We start from the raw sequence: 23,801 nt of genomic DNA, 5'->3' as shown, positions 1-23,801 counted from the left end.
TGGGGCAGTGGTATTTGGAAGAGCTTTCAAGAGAGATATTTGAGAAAGGGGCAAGGGGAGTCCAATCTTTAGGAAGTGAAGCTATATTAAAAGGAATTATCCAGTACGCTAGAGGCCATGAAATTTCAGTTTTGAGTTACACCGTGCTGTTTCAGAAAGTTTTGTCTTGATGTTATAAAGTGATAGACATTCCTCTGTATTTCTACGAATATCGTTTCAGTGGCCTACTGGTCAGGTGGAAGGAAGGATAGATTTGAAAAGAAAACTCAAGGAAGTGGAGGTAGTCAGGGTGTTGCTACAGGGAAAGGACACAGCTGATCATACATTTGAGTGAGAAAACTTGATCTACAAAGCATTTATTTTTCCTGGATCTGTTTCCATAAGATCTTTACTGGAATTAATTTGTTGGCCATATTTTCTGTTACTTAGATTTTGATTTTATTGAATCCAGTAACTCTTAAATTTATCTTTTTTTATTTGTTTGTGAAAGATCCTCTTTTCAGGTTTGAAACTTGGTATTTTTTATTGTTGGATATTTCAGATGATGAGCAAGAACTAGGTCTGATTACACACTTGTCTTTATAGATCCCAGAACTTGTTTTGTGCTTTGAGTTTACAAAAGTAACAGGAATTACAGCCTAAATTTGCGTGATCAGGATTTGTTTGATGGTTCAGCTGCCTTGGCAAAGTGAAATATACAGAAACAGATCATAGAATTAGGATATTGTGGTTTGGCATCAGTGCTTATAGGGTATGGTCTATATTTCATTCACTTTGCTTTGGATCTGCCTTTTAAATTATCTGCCAGAAGCAATAAAACATCGGAAGCTTGAAGCCCAAGAAAAGATTCTAGATGATCCTTTCTTGAGGATGCAACATTCTTATGTGGTAATAAAACCATTTATTTTCATTACTTTCGATTGAGGAATTTATGTAAGGGATGTCCATCAGCTGCCCAGCAAGTTTCCAAAGAACACCTAAAGGAGGTACTTATAAAAGGAAGACATTAAAGGATGTACGCTAAATACAAGTAATAACATCATAGTCCTGTGCCAGCCTTTTAAATATATTAATAAACTTGATCATTCAGTAACTGAATGCTATGCTCCTACAGATTTTGAATGTCATTTGCTTATGAAAGTGCTTTTATCTGATGATTTCTTTTTCTGGCACTGGGGGCTTATAATAGATCTAAGCCACCTGCCCTAGATTCACTGTGACTGGTTAACAAAGTGGCCAAGCCACAGGTTCAGTCACGTTACTTGCATAATTTTCTCTCTCAGTGTGAATTTTCACAGGAAACTGATTGGGTGATTGGTTTTTTGTAGACATCGTGTTTATTTGAGAAAAATAGAAATAGTCTCGCACTAAATATTGCAAAACCATTACTATGAAACAAGGCTTCTCTTAATTGTTTAGTTGCCTTTGCCAAGCAAGCCAGTTTTTGTGTTTCATTAAGTACCTTGCTGAGATATGGTATTTCCATGGGCTTTGTTAATCTTCTCTCAGGACTGAGGTAGCAATTCCTGCCTCTCTTCTGACCCCACAGTGAATATAAAGGGAGCTGTAGAAGCAGTTGTTTCCTGACAGGAATGGTTTATGATTTGTAACTGTACTGTGAAATAGCAATAGTGAGAAGTAGTGGTGTACTGGCTGGATAAAGTTCTCATTTAAAAAAAAAAAAAAAAAAAAAAAAAAAAAAAAGTATCTAGAGTAAGAATGAACGAAAGCTACCTACTCATAATGTTTCAGTAACATTGCTGTTTCTCATATCCTTTTCATTCATCTTGGAAAAAATCAGAAAGCTTTCTTTCCTCTACCTTTTATAGGATACATTTACTTTAACGCTCACAGCGGTCTTCTGATTTTCCAACTCTGGTTAAGTTTAAATGGCAGTGCAAATACTTGAGTGGGAAAGATTGTGTTTAGCTGTTTACTTGTTTTGTTATCCCGACCTTGAGTGTATGTTGGAGGATGTGGATTCATTTCCTCTATTTGCTCTTTCAGGAGTCTCTCCAGATGATACATTGTGAAACTTTATCCATTCATAGTGAGGTAATTAAAGGCAAATGTCTTCAGTCAGTGGAGCTGGATAACTTGCATTTCAGAAATCAAGAGAAGCACTGAAGAATTCTTTTGACCAATAATGCTGGGCACTAGAAAAGTTTCAGGGGAATGCTGTCAAGGTGGCAGTTAAAAACACAACGGGGACAAGCTGGGTGGACAATTGGTCAGCCTGACTTTAATCCAGAAATCGGAACACCTAATACATGCGTCTGTCACCAAGTAAAGAATTAAAGGAGAGAAATGTAATTCATGCAATTCAAATAGCTTAATGGAAATCAGTGCTAAGCTTGCTGCCAGCTCTTCACTGCCCTGTTCCCCGGGAGCTACCTAGTTAGGGGGATCATCAGGTCGAGGGAAGGCTCCAGCTCCAATAGGTGGCAGAACTAACAGCAGAGCAGTTAGAAGATCAAATTTGTAAATCTAAGTGAGTGTAAACTGCTAATTGGGGATGCCTGACATACCCATGATCCAGAAAGTATCTGATTATTGGAAGCCACATAAAAGCTCCAAAACACCTGTATGGGTGGCTGCCCTGTCCTGACGTTGCTGTCATCTTTTTAAGTGCCTCCACCCATGGTGCTACCACTGCCCCAGTGCAGGTGTGCATTGTGTGCGTATCTGTGGGTCTGAATGGTTGTCATCCAGCTTTTGTGCAATGGGCTCTTGGAAAGGGATGGTCTTGGAGATATGGTAATGGGAGTGTTCCTCCTTGCCAGGATGCACTCTCACAGGCTGAATTTGAAACTGGTACTAAAACAGCAGTTGTGGCTATTGCTTCCCTTTACTAGAATAGCACAGTGGTGAGAAGCCTGTGTGGGTAGTGGGAATCCAGCCCCACACACTGCAGGGATGAGGAAAACAGCCTGGCACTACCCCAGCGCTCCTCCTGTGCTGCCTGCTCCACATACAGTGCTTCTCTGGGTACAGTGGAGAGCCAGGTGCCAGGAAGAGGCAAAGTGAGAAGATAGATGGCTGTAATCCAGTGACCAGACCATTGGGGAAGTACTTTGTTTCCCAGATGTGTAAGTGTTACATAGAGCAGCAGATGAAAGCACCAGAAGTACTCCCAAGAGCAGGCACGAACATCGCTAATTGAAAAGAATTCTTAAATTTGTCCCTTTTCTGAAACAAGACTTGTGTGGTGGTTGTGGAAATGAAGACATCCTTCATGTTTGCTAGTTCAAGGAGAACCCCATTTGACTCAGTGTCTGGGCTGAATTACCAAGCCTCTGTAAATACCACAGGTAAAGCCTGGAGGTAGCTTTGTTGTGAGGGTACATATGTGTGTATTTGAATTGCACCCTACAAAGAAAGTACCAACATTTTTGATGCAGCATATATGTTAACAACACTCATGTCCTTTTTATCTTCCAAACAAAAACCCAACCCTTTCACACTCCTTAGTCTTCCCATGCACATTCTCTGGATAGCATGATAGGATGCTTTGCTGAGCCAGACAGTGCAACCTGAGAAGAACTTGTGTATGCAGTGATAGTGCTTATAGTATCTTGTTTGTGTTATCACTGGATGGGTTTGACTGTGGTATGCTATGTACACATAACCAACGGTACATGCCGAAGCCTGGATTTTGCAAAGACAAGTCACAGACTTCACATACATTAAAAAAAAAAAAAAAAAAAAAAAAAAGGGGTATATTTTATGAAGTCTAGTGTTTAATTTTCTTCTCACTGAGCATAAAAAAATAGACAAGTGTGCAGCAAACAGATAAGAAGCAGATTGTGCCTGCCTCTGTGGGCTAACCTCTTCCTACAGTTCTTGCTTATCTGTATTTCTGGATTGCAAGAGGTGTATCATACGTCAGCTGATGATCTACGTAACCGTTTAATACTTGACCATCTGGTTAAAGCAGATGTTATGTAAACTGATTCCCACTTGAAGACTACTCTAGTACCACACCCATGGGGAAATCTTCCTATCTTTGCATGGCAAGATTTCAGATAACTCAGCTGCATTCCCCAAGGCTGATTTTTTTTTCTACACTAAAGCTCTAGAACTCTGTCTTTCAGCTTTTCTTTCCACGTGCATTTTTTTAAGAACTCATGTACAGGGTTGAAAAGGTACTGACAGAATGACAGATGGAACAAAAGCTTCTTCCTTTCCCCTTCACCTGCAGGCATGCAATTTTAGAACACTTAGTGCACCTAGCTCAGTCTTCTCAATCTCCCAGGAACCAAACTGACTTAAGTTTAAGGGAAAACAAAGATTAAATAGTTTGCAATATTTGATGCCCTGAGACTTACTTTTGGAAATACGGTACTTCTTGTTAAGTATATTAGAGTTCAGATTTCATGACAAGCAAAGGGAAGGTGTGATTTAATTGCAGTCACGTTTATTTGCAGTTTCTATACACACTTTCTAGGTAATCAAACTTTTCCAACACATTTTTTGAGAGGGGTTCACAATGAAACTGTCACCGTTTTTACTAAAAATAAATACAAGACTTAAAGTGTTGCACAGCTCTAAAATATACAAAGGCTTGGATTTAATGTAAACTTTGAAAACATTTTACAAAAGAAACCATCTTTGCAACAATTTAAAAAGTTCGTATTTACAAATATTACAAAAATACAAAATGGATGCAAGTCCATAAACCATTGTCTTTTCTGCCAGCATGAACTGGTGCTAGTACCAAAATAGTTACACTGTAACCTTCTTAATTTTTTTTTTTTTTAATTCTTTAAGTCATAACCTACAGTATTTCTCTATATCTGCCACCACTGCAGCAAATGCACTCCATCACTGACCTTTGGCAAAAGCACATATATGCTTTATTTGCTACAACTATTCCATCTCCTCTATGCTGCCACAAGAAAAAAAAAAAGAAGGGGGAAATGTTACTTTTCAGAACTTACAGCTGTGTAATTTCCTTAACATCAGTGCAAACAACAGAACCTAGGTTGGAATGATGCTTCACTGGTTGCCTAATGTGCTGCACTCTGTTTCAAGATAAACGACGTTCCCTTCGACAGCTTGTCCTCTGGTGTTATTGTTCTCTGACCATTCTCTGTGTGAAGTACTGCCTCACAATTCAAGTTGCTTTTAGTGTCTATACATTGATAAATGGCATCTATGAAATTGTTGATTGGTAATAAAAAGTGCTGTCACCAATGTCAATTCAGCTGTACTCTCTTGACAGTTTTGAACAATTCTTTAAACATATGTAATGCCTTTTTGGACAAACGTTTATAAAATTGCTCCGGGTAAAACTTCTATGGAAAATGACTCAAGATGACAAACTAAGTATTTTCTCCTAATATCTAAGCTTCCTCGTGTCTTCCAGGAAGTGTTTTGTTATACACTAAGCAATTCCATAGAACGTTCACTCGTTCACTTGTGTTTTGGCTCCTTTTCTTAACTAAGCGACAAATAAGTCTGCCATTTATTTTCAAAACCTTGTTCCACCTGCCCTTTTTAAAACTGTTTCAGACTTCCTAATTTTGAAGCCTTTTAGCTGATATACTCTGATTTACACCCCTCTATGTGTGTTGACACATACCACATGCGTAGTAATTCCACCTCACATACTGCACACAAGCAGACGACACAGGAAGACGGTAGGATACCCTGAATTACATATTTTGTAGTGTATTGGAAATACACTTATTGGAAAACCTTATTGGAAATACCTCTGAGGATTTGTCAAACCCCTCTGACTTGCTCAAACTCTTAAAATCATAAGAACCTTCCTCTTCAAAACACAATCTGCCCGCTTTTAAAACTCTTCGGCTTTATTCATTACATGATTAAAAGCAAAAAAAAGGAAAAACCCATTTCACACATCCCACTTCCCTATCATTTACTTATGCTTAAAGCCAGCTTTGAGTTGATTTCTTTAGGATCTAAGTATGCTCTTTCTGCTGTCCCATTCAATCTGTCCTACTGCGTACCACCTTTCTTCTTGCACTATTTCTCTGCACTAACATCCCTTCTATTCCTCTACTCCAAAGCATATCCTACAGCAATCGACACCAACTGCACGAATCTTGGACAAAGAGGGCCTTTTGGACTATGCCGTGAAAACAGTGGTGGCCCAAAGGAGAATCAGACCAACAACTGGTTGTATTTCATTTAAAAATTAAAAGTATAAAGCAACGTGTGGGCTGAGCTTAAAAGTATGAATCCTTTCAGTTTTAAGACAAGAAAATTCAAGTAACTTCAAGTAATTAAGCTTTTATTTCCCTGCCTTCATATATATCAAAGCAGTTGCTTTGATTTGTCTCCTCTCCCAGCCCGTCCCAATCCCCCATCCTGCTGCATGCTTCTGGTGAACCCAGACGAAATCCAAACGTCTGTGGCCGGCACAAGAAACCAGAGCTGTCCCCTCTGCAGTTTCGCAGTGAATATAAATAATGCATACACATACCTATTTCCCAGCTACATTTTCACAGTGTCATTTTGGTAAATATTTAGGTAGCATGAATCTCATCAGCACAAAGAGAAAGCTTCACTGAAAACTCATTGCAGATATTTACTGATAAATTGAAAGCGCTTGTTGCATGCTTATCGTTTACTTGTTTCCCTTAAGAACCAGAAACGAACCATGTTTAAAGATTATCGGTACCAGGTTATGACTGTGTTATGTATCCCAATAGCCTAATAGGAATATGAAACCAAGTATTATTTCCTCCTGATTCTTGCTGAATCAATCCCTGTTAACATGAAGACCCGCGGGCACCCTCAGATGCGACCATTTGGGGCTTTGTGTTAGGAATGACTTTGTTCTGTCAGAAGCACACTGTCTTTCCAACCAATGGTTGCGCTAAAACTCACAGCTGCACTTCTCAGTTAGCTTGTTGGGGCTATGCTAGAAAGACAAATGGTTACTTCAATGTGATCTCGGTCAGCTGGTAATTCGTAGCTGAAGTGGAGAATTCCTTTTGACTGCTAAATGTCTTCTTTGAGGCTTATGGCACCAAAAGTGGTTACTGATGGCCACGTGAACTTATGTTTGATATGAAAATGGTATTCACAGAATACAGTTATTACATTTGATTCCTTTTGTCTTCTATAAACAAAGCCGTTATGCAGGAAATTGTTTGCCACATGTCCACTCTTTGATAGTTCTATTTACAAATTTTTATCAAAAATATGGTATTTACATGTGTTCTGTTAATTTCTTCTAAATTTTGTTTCAGCTCATTTTTGTGTAGAAAAATACCAATCCTCGAGAGCATTTGCTTTTTTATTTTTCTTCCTAGGGAAGCACTACAGTGAGGGATTTGTTTCTAGATGGGCAGCTTCTGGGAAAAAAAAAACCAACACGAATAGTCACTTTGAACTCTACGAAAAGTGTATAGCCATGAAATATACAGTGACAACAGAAATGAGTAGGATAAGCCAAATGAAGCTAAAGGAAAACAGAACAGACATAGCCTATCTTTCCACTTTCAGAAAATAAGGTCATAAATAGCTACAGCTGTAGTCCTCTGTTTCCCCAGCGTCCTATGAACACAAGCACATTTAAGCATTGATATTGCCCTGCAATTATTGTTTTGACTGCTACAGCATTGGCCTCTTCTATTCACGTCCTCGCTCAGCTCACACGGTGTCGCAGTCCCTGGAGCCTACGTTGAGCTCTGAGAAGAGCGGTCATCATGCGGACTGCCGTCTGAGTTCTCGGTCTCCCCCTCTGAGATGGCCTGCATCGGCGTGTTATACAGCCGGCAGCGCACGCTGTACCTGCTGCTGCTGGCAGCTGGCGGCGCCCGTGAGCGCCCCACTCGTGAAGATGCTGACATGGGAAAGCTCTTGGAGGAGAAACCTTCTGCGTTGACCCTCGGTGAGCAGGGGGACAGTGGGGATGATACATCGGGGCTTGTCACTGAGGGACACTCGTCCTGGCTTTGGGAAACATCCGCTGTCAGCTCTCCAGGAGACTTGGGCAGAATAGGGCTTTTCAAGATTTCTGTGGCGGACATCCTGTAGCTAGAATCAGACCGACTGCCTTTTTTAAGGAGCAGTAGTTTAAACTCCTCGTTAGATGTGTTGGACTTTTTGGCATTCCTGTATATCAGCCCAGGGGACCTCTGACTGCTCATGGGAGCACCTGCGCTGCTGGTGGATGATGTGCTGCTGGTGGGCAGTGTACTGCTGGTGGGAAGCTGGCTGCTAGTTCCAGAGGAAGCTCTCAGTCTGTTCCTTACAGACAGATCTCCGGAGTCCTTTCTCCCAAGAACTTTCCTTTTTGATCTGTAAAAATACAAAGAAACACTCTTTCATATGCTATCTTTGTAGAACGTTTCCCACTAGTCTGGAGTTACACAGATTCACTGTGCTTTCAAACGAACGTGGTCTCTCTTAATCCCTCTGACAAATATCAGAGGCTGTCAGTGACTGGCAGCACTTAAAAGCATAATAGCTCTCGTGCAAGGAATGAGGCACTGTGGCATAGTCTCTCAGAATCTTACCTGGCTCTTTTAAAACAATTCACGTACAACCTGCTATTTATAAAGACAGTGATGTCTACAGAGTCCCAGGTTAGCCAAATAATCACCATAATCTGTTCATTATTAGAAATTTTTAATTTCAGCTGTGATTGAAAATTTAAACTGAATGCAAAATACTCTAAATTTGAAGAGATACCTCCTCTTCATTCTTGGTATGGCAACTTACTTATAAGAATAGAACTGGTGGGCAGCATGCAGAAACCAGTGCGGGGAGTTTTCTTTGTAGACGTGTTTGCTAGACGTCTGATAGCAGACATTTGTTAGACGTTTGTTAGCAGCCTGATCTTATCTGTAAAGCATCCTATATATGCCATAGCAATACTCATAATGCACACATGTGACCAGCACCTGCTACTCCTGACCCCTGATAATATGGTTAGCACCACAAACATCATTTTATAAGGCAAACAGCCGTAATATGTAAACAGCCATAATATGTAAGAAGTATTACCCTTACTACTTACTTTATCACTCCCCCTTTTCAGCACTATGAAATGAACATTTGCCCAGCATACTCATCAGTGCCCAGGCACTGGGTTGCCAGAATGTGATGACATTACAGAACACGGAAGCAGAATGGCATGTGAAATACTGCCTATAAAATCAAGCAGAAGCAAGCTCTAAGTGGGACTCAGTCCAGAAACACAAGTGGGTGGCAAAGTTTGGGTGGCGAGGGACACCTCCACCATTATCTGCTTTCTTCAAAGGCCTGAGTGACTGAACTTCTAAGTGAAGTCTAGATTATGATTATTGTACCATCTGCCAATTATTACAAATTTGATCCAATCTGAGGAGAGCTAACTCATCCCCGTACTTGCAAGGCCAGGCACCAGTGAGACTTCATGACATCCAGCATCAGTGCTGGCTGGGATATTTCTGCATGCCTTGGTCATACCACCACAACAGCTATGAATGGGGTCAAGATAGGGCTCAACCATCAGATAATTATTCTGCAGTGGATGACATGCAGCTGGGGAAAGGATGGCTGGCTTTTATGGTTCATAGTTGCAAGGTTAGCTTACCTATGAATGACTGCAAACAGGTCCTCAGTAGTACGAGGTTTGTTGGGAGACACAAAAACATCCTCAGCTTCAGCCTGAGAGTCTTCACTCAGAGGGGACATGATGGAGTCGTCGCTTGGAGAAGACTCTGAGGTAAGTACAGAAACCATGGTTAGAGTCAGACCACTGCTATATTTTGAAAGAGCACTGCTAGTGCAAGGCATAAGCTTGATGTGTAAACAAGTGGCCAATGCTGGCCATACAGACTTCACCCTCTAATCTCTGAGTGGTTGCTGTGCTGTCAGCCCAGGAGGGCTAACTGAGGCATGCCATGCTGTGTGACATCTCCAGGGCCCTGGTCCTTCATCCTGATGTCAGTGACACCCCCCAATGCAGAACGAACTGCAGCACAGAAAAGAGGACTCAACTGACCTTTCAGCGATGGCTCTTCTGTTCCACCTGCTGTCTCGTCTGCCCTGCTGGTACCAGAGGCACTTCTGGTAGGAATACCTGATGTGACGTTCTCCTGCTTGCAACTGGCTTCACTGAGCAAGTTTACTGCTGCCGTCTCTGATTCGTAGCTGATATTCCCAGGCACGTGGTGGCTTAAATCGAGTTGGTGCTTAAGCTGATCACTGACATCTGCTCCCTCTGCCTGAGCAGGGCCGAGCTCCAGCTGCTGCCCACTGCCACAGAGCTCAGGCTGGACCTGCACATGCTCAAGGCAGCTCTCTGGTTCTGCTCCCCTGTTTGCATTCTCTGCTTCATATTCACCTGTGAGGAGAGCTGAGCCTTTCTGAAATCCTTCTGTAGAAACTGCAGAAGTCTGACTTAGAGCACTGTCCGGCAAATGCTCAGCAGCTGGGGTTATTTGGTCCTTCACAGTTTTCATTTCAACCACAGCCACACTTGCTGAAGGTACAATTTCCTGCTCACAATTACTCTGTCCACTGAAAGAGGAGCTTTTTTCTAAAGATGGCTTCCCAGGGCCCGTTTCTGCTGGGGAGGAGTCGATATATGACACGATCGCCTCCTCAGTGGAGTACTGCCGTGATACTGTCTTCTTGGCTAGGAGAGGCCTCATTTTCCCTGGCGAAACATCACCAGCCACCAGTGTTGGCTCTTGGATGCAGAGCAGGTCGGGGATACTGCCCTTCTGCTTCACTTCTTCAGGCCTGTTGATGGCCCTGAGGTGCACGGACTTGAGGACGGAGGGAGTGATGGCAAGGGCAGAGGGATGGCTGGGGCTAAGGGCTTCCCCCACTGCGCTTTGCTTGCTGGGATTGAAGGCGTGCAGCTGGTGCCGGTGAGCAAACGGTTTATTCAAGACGCTGTGAAGAGCACTTAGGTCGAGATGGGTTGGAGGTATAATTGGGAGTTCGAGGTCTTTGCTTGCAGACATGGTGCCATCCTTAGAGAGCGGCTGTTGGAGTGAGGACTTCCTCTCGGGTACTTTTGGCTTCCTCTTGCTGCCCCCTGGGGACAGCGGTCCAGAGAAGAAAGTGGTTGGGAAGGAAGAGGTTGGTGTCTCTGACTGGCTGGAGTACCCGCTGGAAGGTGAGGCCAGCCCCGCCAGCTTCTCTGGGGATGCCAGTTTGTACTCGCTGTCAACGGAAGGCAGGGATGGGGTGGTGGCCCGCGACCCGGACTGGGATGTCTGGGACTCTGAGCTTTCTGGTGACTTGATGCACTCTATGACTGTGGTACCCGTAGCAGTGCTCGAATTAGACAAAGACCTGTAAGGATCACCAGATTTCAAGTCATTCAGGAGCCAGAGGTCTGCATAGTGAGGTTGTTCAGCACCTTCATCTTTGAAGGATGGCATGTCAGCCGTATCGAACTGAGCGTCCTTCATGCTGCCATCACTCTGGCTCACCCAGGGCAGCTCAGGTTTGGGTGGCAGGCTAGAGGCCTCTGCTCTAGAAGGTGTGTTGGAAAACTCAAGTGGCAGTTTCATTTCCCTGGCAGTGTGCAACGTGTGCTGCCCACCGCTAATCTTTGGTTCTTTCTTCTCGGGAAGATCCATGCTGCCCTCAGATTTCCTTAAAGATGAGCTGCGTTTTGGTGGAGCTGGCTTTGCCTTTGGTTTCTTCAGAGAGATGCCCTGCCGTCCCTGCCTCCTGTGACTGATGCATTCCTGCCAGGTGCAGTCGGCCAGGCTGGAGGTCACACTTGCCACCTGGCCGCTCTCGGAGCCTGCAGCTGCATAGTTGCAAATATAGCTCTTGTTGCCTTTGAGACCACAGTCAAAGTGCATGGAGGTATAGTATCCTTCAGTATCCACGGAGAAGTGTGAGCTAGTGTCTGCCTTGTCAGAGGGGCTCTTCTCTAGGAAGCTGTCATATGTGCCCATGCTTGTGAAGCTTGGGCATCCCAGGCTGTCAGCCTTTGTGCGCTCAGGGCTGAAGTCCTGGCGACAGGATGCATCGTGGTGGTGGTGCAGATAGTTCCACTCACTGTCACTCGTGTTGCTGTTGTTGGGGTCATCGAGTAGATCTGCCACAGTGGAGGTGAAGGAGCTCGCCCTGTGGCCTCTGACCTTGTCCACATGGTCACCATACTGCTCTGAGATGAAGACACTTGAGTCCTCGTTGGCATTGGGAGCGGTGTTGAGGGACAGCTCGGAGTCACAGTGCGAGGAGCCAGTCAGTGGTGGAGAGGCGGCAGGAGGAATGGTTTCGGATGTCTGAGAGGGACACGTGGAGCTGCTCCCACTCCAGTTGCCACTGGAGGACTGGTGATCGTCCTTCTGATCCATGTGGCTGCTAAGCAGGACTCCTGCTGTGGAGATGGAGTGAATGGGGCTCCCAAAAGTGTCTGAGTTGGATGAAATCTCGCAGCTTCCTGAATCTGCCATCCTTGACAGTCGCGACCTCCCTCTCTCACCGATGCTGTGTTCAGGGCTGTGCAGGTGCTGAGGACAAGTCAAACCCAGGGGCTGATGCTCTTGTGAACCCTGTTTGCTCAGGATCTCCTTCCCTTTTTTCGGATGCCTCTCCTGGCTGGCTAGGAAGCACTCCGCTTCATATGCTGAACTCTTGGTGGTAGCAGCTGTGTCGCCCTCGCTGGCTCTTGCTCCCTCACGAGGGAGGCTCCGTGAGCGGATGCGGTTGCTGACAGCAGCAGCGAAGACGGCATCCCCGTTGTCTGCCAGCACCAAAATGTTGCCAGCAGAGTGTGAGAGGGAGGCGACCACACTCTGCCCCCTTTGTGCGCGGATGCGGCGCCGGGAGGGAGCGGCGATAAGGATTTCTTCTGTCTGGCACTCCGAGTCCCTGGTCCCTGACCGTCGGCTGCTGGCACTGGAGAAGTCCGGGTTGGCATGCACAATCACATTGCGCTCCCTTGCCACCGGTGACTCATCCGAATCTAGGGTACACGTAAAGCTGGGTGAGAGACTGCTTTGGATGTCCTGACAGGAGACGACCCACAAAGCAACCCAAGAAGCATATCTGCATTTAATCTTGCTGAGTGTTGTACCAAACCTAACTGCTATTACATGTACATAAGGCAGACCTTATCCCAATGAGGTGGGAAATTCTCCCAGTACCGCAATGTGATATCAGTTCTCCTATTTCTGCAATGTGATCTCATGTAGAGCTGATCTTGCTGTGGTAAATATTAAGATGAATATTAACTTCTTGTTTTTTGTCACTGTAGTGCAAGTAGCTGCAGGCAGTTTTCAGGAGTAGCTGCCTGACAAAGCATTCCATAAACTTCTAAAAATAATTTCGTTTTAACTACATATCTTTTCAGAATTTCCATTATCTGCTTCTTTCCTACCAAGAATATTTGCACAGTAACAGGATCTTTGTTTCATAGGTTCTCTGGTTGCTTATTCCCTATGATAAACACATTCTTTATGCTTCCGATTAAATTTCACAGTGAGCGACGAACCAAGGTATCAGAGCCACCTTCAGGTGCAGATGAACATTAAGTAATAATGATCCTGTTCATTTATTTTTGGGTTAAGATCAATTTTACACTTGATTTGCCTTCAACAGAGTTGCTCCTAATTCACCTGGAAAAAAAGGTGAGGTAAGCTACTTGATTTCAAATATTCTTGGTAATAAAGAATGCAGGGAAAGAATTGAGGACAAGCGTGACAAAGAAAAGAAACTTCTAGCAAAGCTTTCTGTGGGGGTATCAGCAGCTGTCTCTAATGCGGATATCCAACTGATATCTGAATGAGCTGTGGCAGCTCATCACTTTGCTGAGCAACATCTGTCATTTCTTTACCTTAAGATCCCCTCAGACAAGAAAAAACTTTCACTTAATCTAGTTACTTTTTATGCACGCAACTATGGGTTTATAACAAAAATCAAATGGAAAAAAAACAACAACTGATTAACATTTACACAATAAGAGTTGAACACGTACATCTATATTACTCGGTAAGGCCCCCAGTATATCGGGGCCATATGGAGTAATATAGCTTTGCTGACTGCAGTAACTCAAAAAAACAAAACACACCATTTCCAAACTCCACAACCAGTTACGCTTTCAGGGTTTTGCTTCTTTGGAATGCCCGCTACCAGCTCAATAAGCCTGCAATTTAAGTTGGTTAGAAAGCTATCTATGGAAGAGTTGTATTTATACTACACCTATTTCTTGTTGCACTCTTCTGGGGATGCCAGAGATGGTTTTCCTCCTCCTCAACTTTCGTCTCCGCTGTAGTACAGATTGTGAGTGAACAAGAGAGCAGCGTATACTAGCCTCTCTGTCAAAACCAACTCCTGCAACCCATAAATAGGTCTCATTAGCCTTTAGAAATAGTAAACAAAATTTCATGGCTGGAACACAGTGGAAGTATGTGAGCTTGTATTAAGCCTGTGAATAAACATAAGGGAGCCCTTATGTAGCTCTTAAGTAAATTATATCACAGTTTTACATCTAATTCCAGCTCCCCCTCAGCAGCCTGGTCTGCCAGAAGTAACAGAAGGAGTGAAGCAAAAAAAAAAAAAAAAAAAAAAAAAAAAAAGAAGAAAAGAAAATCAGAAAGAAAAGTAGATTTGAGAGCTCTTGGTAGCAGGACATCTTTTTTACAACTATTTATCCATCTGTCATAGGGACAGTGGTAGTAACTTGTCAGAAAGGAACTAAAATCTGATTTACTTTAAACAACTAAGCATAAGAAAACAATTTAGATTTTAATGTCATATTGTAGTAGCTGAGGGCTTCTTAGGAGACTGATGTGCCAAAGGGGCTAACATTTTGGAAAGGAAGAAGACAACTAAAAGAGGGCCAACTCCACGTACAAGTTCAGAAAACACTCCTTTCTTTTTTCCACATGGCCAATAATAAAAGAAATGGAGAGTAGATATTGTTGTGCACCACTACATGGTCTGACTTTCCCAAGTGCTCTACACTCAGCAGGACATGTGGGAGTCTGCTCAGGGAATCAGCTCACACATTCAAGGTCCTAAATGTAGATTTAGGAGCCTAGGTTCACATGCACATCTATTTATAACCATGGTCACGCAGAACAGGCAAGAATTCCTCATTTGCTTTATGTTTCCATGGCATTACCACAGAAAAGTCTCTTTCACTTTGCTTTTTACACTGTGGCCAACGTAAAGTTAAAAGGAGGCTGGCCGAAAGGCCTGCACCTGCCTGTACTGGCTCTTTGCATAGCTGTATGCTCCTGCTCTCTGAAGTTGATGGGGGATGGGAAAGAAAAAATGTGCCAGGTCCATAAAAACTCTAACATTGGGATCACTGGTAAAGTGGTTTGTAATCTTAGGAAAAACAAACGAATTGAAGAAAACAAATTAAAAAAAAAATCTGATAAAAACCATTTTAATAGCGTATAATTATATAAAACATAATTATACACAGACGTACACATACATATTACACTACATAACAATGTAAAATGTTAAAAAGTAACTTTCTTGTAAAAGTTCTTCTTGAAATCTACTACAGTGAAATAGAGGCTTCAGACAGATGTCCTGTAACCACCAATGCCCCTGAAATAAGGAGAGGAAGAACTTTCTTTAATATGGAAGGAAAGTGCTGTAAACTCCAACAACAGTCATATTTTAAAAGTGAACATTTCTTGGGGTTGGGAGAAGCTTAAAGAACAAAACAGAGGAATGAAAGCAAACTCTTTGAAATGAAAATCAATCAGAACCATTGCTGGGCTTCCAGCAATTGTGAGTTAGCTGAACATGCTCTGTGTGCCAGATGCATGGGTCATCTCCAAGAGGAAAGTGAAAGAGGGTACATCCTCCCCGTGACGCATACAAATTATTCCCATTAGTGCTAATGAGAATGATACACATAAACATCCAGAAGATTACATACCATTCTTGATCTGTAAAACTGATCGGGAAATTTGGTTCCAATGTATGGCAGGTGGAGTCTAGGCAAAAATTTCTATTACTGGAAAAGTTAACATTGGTCCCATTGGTCTACTGCTGTATTTCTCCCATGCACTGCACTGTGTGACATTAGTGATGTTGAAAAGCCTTCATACTGAGGATCCTATGTGCTACATATGAGGAGCGTCACTCTAATGCATTGTGGAAATGTGCCACACTGCTTACTTCCTTCTTCAGGGATGTCCATTGGGAGAGCCCAGCCTACACCACGCAGCCCATTCAGGCTGCTCTGCTGGCGGGTGGCCTGATCCCATGCTGTCCCCACAGCTTCCCGCTGTGGCTCCTGGCTGCCACCTCCCTGGGCAGCAGATCTCATAGACACCTTTACTGCCCAGAGCAGAGGGGCACCAGGAGTGCATCGCCGTCACTGAGAGGAATCACCTGGCACATGGCGGAGCAGGAGGGATGCCGCCTTAAGGCTGTACAGCAAGCAGCCAGACCCAAAGCCCCAAGCTCCCTGGCTGGGACTGGGGCCATGCTGGGGTGTGCAACCCTCCTGGCACCGTAGGTGACTGGGCAGCCTGTCCTGCAGGAAGGCTGGGCACTACAGACAGACACAAGCGGGAGCAATGTGATGTAACTTCCCTGCTGTCCCCCAGCTTCTGGAAAAACACTACGAAATATCAGTATGCTGTCTGAGGTTAGCTGTAAGTTCCCTGCTTTTCTTCCTGATTGCTTATTTTAAAGTCTGTAAGTGGGGAAAAGTTAGTCCACTTTATGCTCAAAACTTGGTGCAAAATATAATTGAGGAAACATAAACCTTGTTTTTACCATAGCCTTCTGGAAGGAGAGAAAGAGAAAGAGAGAAAGAGAAAAACAACCTGATTTTTGATTCTGGAAACAAGTCGTCTATCACATTTAGTCAGTGATAAAGCTGATCCTTACATAAACAGATTCTTCTTTAAATAAATCTAGTAAATGCATCCAAATGTTACGTAAATAAAAGAAAATGCCATTACTATACCTTCAGCATAGCTGCATGTAAAGAGATCTCAGAGTGATGGTTTACATGCTACACAGTCATGACTTGCATATTTAAAGCAGTGCAAATAGTAGCCTACATTCTCTAGTTTCTCTTCTCCTGCTACACATGACAATCATATGATTAGTTTCTGTGGCTTTCTGCATTATTTCAGTCAGCCACATTCAAAAAGCTATTTGAGGTCTTTGTGAATACAGGCTGCAGGTTATATACACAACAAAAGTACACTGTTTATGCAGGGAACCAGTGTTACGCTGTACAGCATGACTCACAAAGTATGGGCCAAATTAATCCTAGGTGCAGCTTCAGAGACTTCAGCAGACACGCATGAAGGATGAATTTAGCCCACTGTCCTCCAGCAGCTGACCCTCAGGCTAGGGTCTTTGCCCACAGACTATAAAATCCAGTGACTTCAAACAAATTAAACAGAATAAGTACTTGACCTCCCTCGAACCATGCAATAAATACAAAAAGAAATAGAAGAGATTTGTACCAGTGACATTGATGGGGATAATGCAAGAAGAAATCACTTGGGCATCTTGTTTCATTTTCTCCTCTGGAGTTGGGAGAGGTAGTGCTTTACTCCAATTGGTTTGTTTATCCAGTGTAGAAGGGATATTATGTATTGGATTTTTCGGCCTCTGCCCTAACATGACATCTGTATCTTCGTCCTCTGGTGGATGGGACTGCAAATGAATACATTCAAAATCAGTGTCTACCATTCAGGCACGCGAGGCTACTGTTGAAACAAAGCAGGCACACAGCTCAGCAATCAGTTACAGGCTGCAATGGCAAGCTGCTCTCAGCAAGTCACAGTACAGGCTGAAATCACACACCGTTCACAGAAGACAGATACCTCGTGCATCCTTTTGAACGCACCGCTCTGCTGGCTGCCCGTGAGGACCGGCCCCTTGTACACATTTGTTTGAGGACAGGCACCGGAAGGCCCAATGCCTTAAAAAAGAGCCCTCCGTGCTCCAGGAAACCATTTGCATTTCATTTTTACAAACTATGGACACGAGCAGAAAACAAGTTACAGAAATCCAGTGGAAAGTGGCAGGTGTTAGCAGTGCCAGGGTCAGGAGGACACTGGCCAAAGGAGATGGGCTGCCACCAGAAGAAATTCAAAGTGTTGTTTAGAAACCATGCACATTTTTACAGCGTGTTAAGAGAAGCACTAGATACAGAAGGTAAAGTAACAGAGAGAGAAGTAAACTGTATGGAAGCAACACAGATGCTTTGTTCTCTTTCTGAAGCAATAAAAGTCCCCCAGCAGCACCTTGTCCTGCAAAGCTGCTGTAATGCTGCCTATAACAGATAGATTAATCACATTGTTATGTGGCACTAGCTACAAATCCCTGTTTTGGATTTTCCTTGTAAAAATAATAATAGTAAAAAAATACGTTGTTTTGGAGGAATACATGGGAGAAACACTCACCTTTTTCTGCCCAATTCCCCCCCTTTCTCCATGAGAACACTTCCAGGAGCAGACAACTCTTCCCCCAGCTTGGGAAGTGACTCTGCCTCTTCTTCCCGCATGAAGAGCAAAGCCTCCTCAGCTGCCCTTCTCCTGAATCCCCAGCTGCTGCCTACCCAGCTTCTCCCTTATGACTTCTGTTTATGCTTCACTCTCCAGTTTGTGGTGATTTTTGGCGAAGACAAAACGCTGCATTCCCCAGCCTGGCAAGGTCCGGCAGGCAGCGGGATGACACTGCCTTTGTAGTGCTGCCATCCCTCCCCGGCTCCACATACATCCCAGGGAACGAGCTGCTTCTGGCTCCAGGCAGCAGCCCCAAAAGCGTTCCAGACCCTAAGGCAGGGTGCAGGGGGACAATCACTTACCTGGCCAACCTTGCCCCCCGCAGCACCCCCAGGTCCTCCTCCCGCCCGCGGGAAGCCCTGCTTTCCCACGTTGGGTTTTAGGAAAACATCGCAGCCTTCTTTCTCTCTGCAGCTTTTGTGCTGATCCCCGGCAGACGTGAATGGCTCATATAAACTTCCAGCACAAAGGACTTTGTTTCCTAGGTAACTCCCCCCTCCCCAAAAGTTTGATGCATGCAAAAAAAAAAAAAAAAGAAAAGAAAAAAAGAAAAGAAAAAAAAAAAAGAAAAGAGAAAAAAAAGAAAAAAAAAAGCCCACAAAACCCCAAAGGCTGCCCACACACAGCAGACACGGAGGCTGCACTGGCTGCTGGCTCTGCCAGGATAACAATGGAACGGGGACAAAGCGGGTGAGGTGACCCCACCGCCAGCACCCACTGCCAGAGCTCCTCCTCAGCACAGGGCAGCATCGCAGGGTACCCAGGGAGCAAATGCCCTGGTGCTACCCCAGCAATCCCTCACTATTGGGGAAAAAAAAAAAAAGAAAAAAAAAAGGGCAGTTGGGCAATAACACTGCAGGGAAAAGGAAATGCAGTCACTAATGCTATGGGCTCTGCCTTGGTCCAGGCCTTTAATGGGGCAATTGGATCCAAGAGGTGGCTTTGGGGCCACGAGGTCCTGAAACTGTTCTGAGGTGAAGAATGAAGGAGGGAAAAAGTTGTTATTGTGTCTATTGACAGGAGAAACAGAAGAGGAGTCTCTTAGAGCAGTAGAGTTAACAAATGAAAAGCAAGCAAGAGGCAGGGTGAGGATCTGGAAGGGAGAAGAGTGAGTGAGACAGGGCTGTCAGCAGAGGATTGCTTGTTTTTCCAGTACCTTTCTACTCCATGGGGTCATGTGGCAACACTCAACTGGGGAGGGCGAACGGGTGCTGTTAAACTATAAGTGTGAAATGTAAAAAAGAAAAAAAAAAATCAAATTAAAAACATGCACAAAGAGTTTCTGGTAAAAGCACATTATTTTTGTCCGGATAAACTAGTGTCAGAGGCAAAAACACCCTGAAATTTCCATCTCGATTTCTAGCTCATGCTACTCCACAAATGAGCCCCACCTCATTCAGGTATGCCTACAGAGTTGCTTGGATCCATGTGAAGTCTACACTGATTTCACTTACTCAGATCAGACAAAACTGTAGTGAAATTGGTTCAAACTCCTTGCACAGACAGACTTAAATTGGACTAAGAATGCCTTGTATCAATTTGGGGAACTCGAACTGTGTACTGCCTGAAGCTGGAGCAGTGCAAAGTGCTTTTCCAATTACACTATAAATGATCTACTTTGTAATATAAGGAATTTTTTTGCCTGAGGTATTTATAAGCTATGGATATAAATAATGCTGGTGCTGAGGATGACTTAACAAATATATTGTTCACTGAGGTCTTCTGTAAACTGTGTGACTTGTCCTGTCTTCTTGCTAGATTCCAACACCTGTCGCTTTACCCCAGTCCTATGTGTGTGACTAAAGCCAAGTGAAGCTTTCAAATGAGAAAGTCCTCTAGCAGAGCAGAAAGAGAAAATCAAAAGAGCACTGTTTCCAGCAAACGTTTCCAGCAGGTCCCTCAGACCTCTGCAAAACCATTTCTCCTAGGCTGGGAAAAAGTCCTTATTGTGGGATGAACACTTTTGCTTGAGCAAGAAAAGGTGCGGAGATATTGAGTATGTCAACTAGCTAAGTTTGCTCTTCAGATTCGCAAGATTTTTTTTCCTTGATCTTTCAGCTGTGTTTCCAGTCACCTGCTTTGAGCAGATTTACCATAGCTGAAAGGGTCAGGTTCTGAAATTCACCTTCTTCCCCTTGGAGGGTGTCAGAGCTCCCTGGGGAGAGCTGAGATGAATGGAGATCAGCGCTGCTGAAGTGGCAAGAGGTCAGAATATGAAAATCTTTTACATCTTACAGAACTATCATAAAGGCCTAGAGGGTCCCAGTGAGCTCACTGGGAGGAGGAAAATGAATAGGGACTTCCTGCTCCACCGGCTGCTAAGGGCAAGCATCTACGAGAGAAGCAGCAGGAAAGGGTAGCTGGCCTTAGAGGGCTACAGGCTACAGCAGACAAAACAATGGCTGACAATCTGTGTCCTGTCGATGCAGAGCTTTTCTACCTCCCTGTGTGTTCCTCTGCCTTCCTGACTCCTCCATGAAAACATGCCCTGGTTATGCATACCCACAGACTTGCCTTGATGTGCTGAAGCCTCAGGTCTCAGCAGGACAAACTTCTGGGATGGAGACTTAACATGGAGAAACACCAAAAATGGGAAAGGCAAAGGCTGACTTACGAGTGTCTCTTCTTCCATCCAAAGGAACAGGAGAAATATCACGAGGGGCTGAGGTGGGCAGCAAAATTTCCAGCTTCTGCTATCACAGCGATGTGACCTTCCACTGTGATCTGACCAAGTGGTCCTAAGGTCACCTACCTACTGACTGACCCTGCATGATGCCCGCTACCAGACAGCTGAGCACAGTGCCATGCAGCAGCCTCGGTGTTTCAATGCCTCTGTGCTTAGGGAGGGAGCAAACTGCTTCTCCTCAAATGTTCTCATTCACTCACAAGACCAGAATATCTCTAAATGTCTTGGGTGAACACATAATCAAGCAAGAAATTATTATTATATATCCAAAGCTGTTCTGGTCTGATGGGCAAATCTGCCATTCGGCAGTTTTCAAAGTGAATTTCTTTTGTGTGGGTGTGCTTGGCAAACAGCAATGGTGATAATCAATCTGTTAAACACAAAGCCCGAATACTTTAAATAGGCATTTTTTTCTTTAATGGGCTAAGATTGCTTTGAAACCAAACTGGTGTGTAATTGCTTGAACAGGGATTTATTCTGCAGTCACTGACAAATGTGAGCATCTCTATTTTCTGTGCTATCCCATCATGCAGTTGCAGAGGTGATGGTGTGCTCCTGAAACTGCTTTGCAGTAAAAATCTTGGTTGCATATGCACATGATCTGATTTCTCATTGCTCTCCATCTCTTCAGTGTGGAAGTTTTTGGTTTCTGTGGACTGCAACAAAATCATGAAGATGTCCAGGCCTGAGATCATTGTTATGTTTCCCTAAAGGAAAACAGAAACCAGTGTTGCTGCAGAGCAGTTCAGCTTAAACTTCCCTCAGCACTTGGGATGAGACGCATAACTCTCAAACATTTGTCCCACCAATTTTAAGAGGAGTCTAGCTTCACTTGCAGATACCTACGTTGGGACACATGTATCACCTTTTTAGCTAATGAAAACCTTACATTCCATCAGTGCAGTGGCAAAGAAACAATTTGGCAGTCACAAACATGCCAGCCTGGTAATTTATGGGTCTGTCCTATTTCTTGCTCCACAGCTGGGATCAGGAGGAGGAAAAGAATGGGCCAATGCCACGCAAAAATGCCATTTAATTCCACTCGTTCTAGATCTTCCAAAGCTTTGAGATGCCACTTTGAAAAGCCTGTTCAGGATCTTCAAGACAAAAAGGAAGAGTGCTGTAGGAAGCATCATCATGTACCTGGCCTGCCTGCCTGATAGTGACAGTGTTAATGGAGCTACTGGAATTTCAAAGCTAGTGCACAGGACATTTTGGGCACTGTGCAGTGGTGAAAAGGAGTGAAAAGTGTAAAACCGAGAAAAAAAAAGCTAATTTCTGTTCAGATAATAAAGTTGTTGCTAAATGCTAAAGTCTTGTCAAGAGCCGTACACATTTATCCTCAACAGGCTTCTCTAATTCAGTTGTGGCTGAGGTAATTCCTTCCCCACCCCCTGCACTGCTGTGACTGTGTAGGCAGTGTGTACTCTTTAGGAAATGCTGGCAGCCCATGCAGCAGCAGTGCCTGGTGCTGGAAGTCCAGGCAAAGCCTGGGTGAGGGCAGGAGGTGGCTGGCAGCATTTCTCTGTTCCTCTGAAGATAATTTCTTACTCCTGCTTCCCACAAGTTACAGCTAACAACAAGCATAAGGGATCAATATTACTTATGACTTCCAGCTTCTATAGTAGTGCATACTGCCTTCCCACTGAAAAAAGTGGGCAATGTACTAGCATACAGCTTCAGTGCTGCCAAGCTTCATATATGGCCCACTTCCAGCAGTGGACAAAACACACGTAGGATGCTTATACAAGCTAGGTGAGCATAGAAATCAGATGCACTCATTAACAGTACATCCCGACTTCACAGCTGAAATCAGCCATTCCCATACTGACAAGGAGAGAGCAATCGGGAACTGGTATTCAGTCCCACATTCACATGAGGCTGCTCCTGACTCCTTCTGTGGACCTTAGTGCAAGCTCCCTCCCTCCCTTTCTCCCTTTCTCTCCTGTAGGAAAGAAAGCCTGCTGCTTCAGTAACTCAAAGGTGCTCAATCAAATGGTGTTGATTCATATGTTGGAAAAATTAAAGGCCTGGTAAAAGGAGAAGAAATACTAATAAAAGATTAGCAGCTTTCCATTGCTTTCGGAGCAAATCCAGCTGCTCAATTAGAAAATAACATTCGTACCTACAGAGCATCTTTGTCAGGCAGTCAGCTGAAAACAAGAAATACTTCTGACTGTGCTATTTTTGCTGCAAAACACAACTTCGCTCACCTGCCTGCTCTCGACATTTCCCTGTGATTCATTTTCCTCAGGTTTTGTTTTATCTGCTTGTGGGTGTTTCATTTTATTTTGGAGCATCACAAATCCGATCTGTCACTGACAATCCATTAATGATTAATTTGCTGCTCCAATGTTTTGACAAGGTAATGACAAAAATAAGATGTGCTTTCTGACAGAAGTCATGCCACACATGGCATCCCAGCAGATGTACGTACAAAATAATAATCTTACCATACACAGTAGGAAGTATTACGTTCATTGCACAAACAGTGCTATGCAAGTTCATTCTGATGAATAATGTCATAGAATCATAGTATCACAGAATGGCCTGGGTTAGAAAAAGACCACAGTGATCATCCAGTTTCAACCCCCTGCTATGTGCAGGATTGCCAACCACCAGACCAGGCTGCCCACAGCCACATCCAGCCTGGCTCTGAATACCTCCAGGGATGG

General features: G+C 43.8%; 1 protein-coding gene across 2 annotated transcripts in view; it reads right to left on the bottom strand.

Annotated features, from left to right (window-relative positions):
• Positions 1 to 4,395: 4,395 nt before the first annotated feature.
• Positions 4,396 to 23,801, bottom strand: part of NHS (NHS actin remodeling regulator) — a 252,222-nt gene continuing 232,816 nt past the window's right edge. The window contains exons 4-9 of one of the 2 annotated variants that reach the window (XM_042866620.1): positions 19,597 to 19,659; positions 17,394 to 17,586; positions 14,140 to 14,271; positions 9,968 to 12,904; positions 9,557 to 9,683; positions 4,396 to 8,277 (exon numbers count right to left, since the gene is read on the bottom strand). In XM_042866620.1, the coding sequence (XP_042722554.1) occupies positions 7,653 to 8,277; positions 9,557 to 9,683; positions 9,968 to 12,904; positions 14,140 to 14,271; positions 17,394 to 17,586; positions 19,597 to 19,659 (4,077 nt within the window). In that variant the 3' untranslated portion in view covers positions 4,396 to 7,652. Of the gene's footprint in view, positions 8,278 to 9,556; positions 9,684 to 9,967; positions 12,905 to 14,139; positions 14,272 to 17,393; positions 17,587 to 17,756; positions 19,005 to 19,596; positions 19,660 to 23,801 lie in introns of those variants that run through there. The other variant, XM_042866621.1, reaches the window with a different exon arrangement.

This window comes from Lagopus leucura, unplaced genomic scaffold (genome assembly GCF_019238085.1).
Source record: "Lagopus leucura isolate 7727_CA_CO unplaced genomic scaffold, USGS_WTPT01 Super-Scaffold_100001, whole genome shotgun sequence".
NCBI classification, from domain to species: Eukaryota; Metazoa; Chordata; class Aves; order Galliformes; family Phasianidae; genus Lagopus; species Lagopus leucura.
This window is presented reverse-complemented; position numbering and strand designations above follow the sequence as displayed.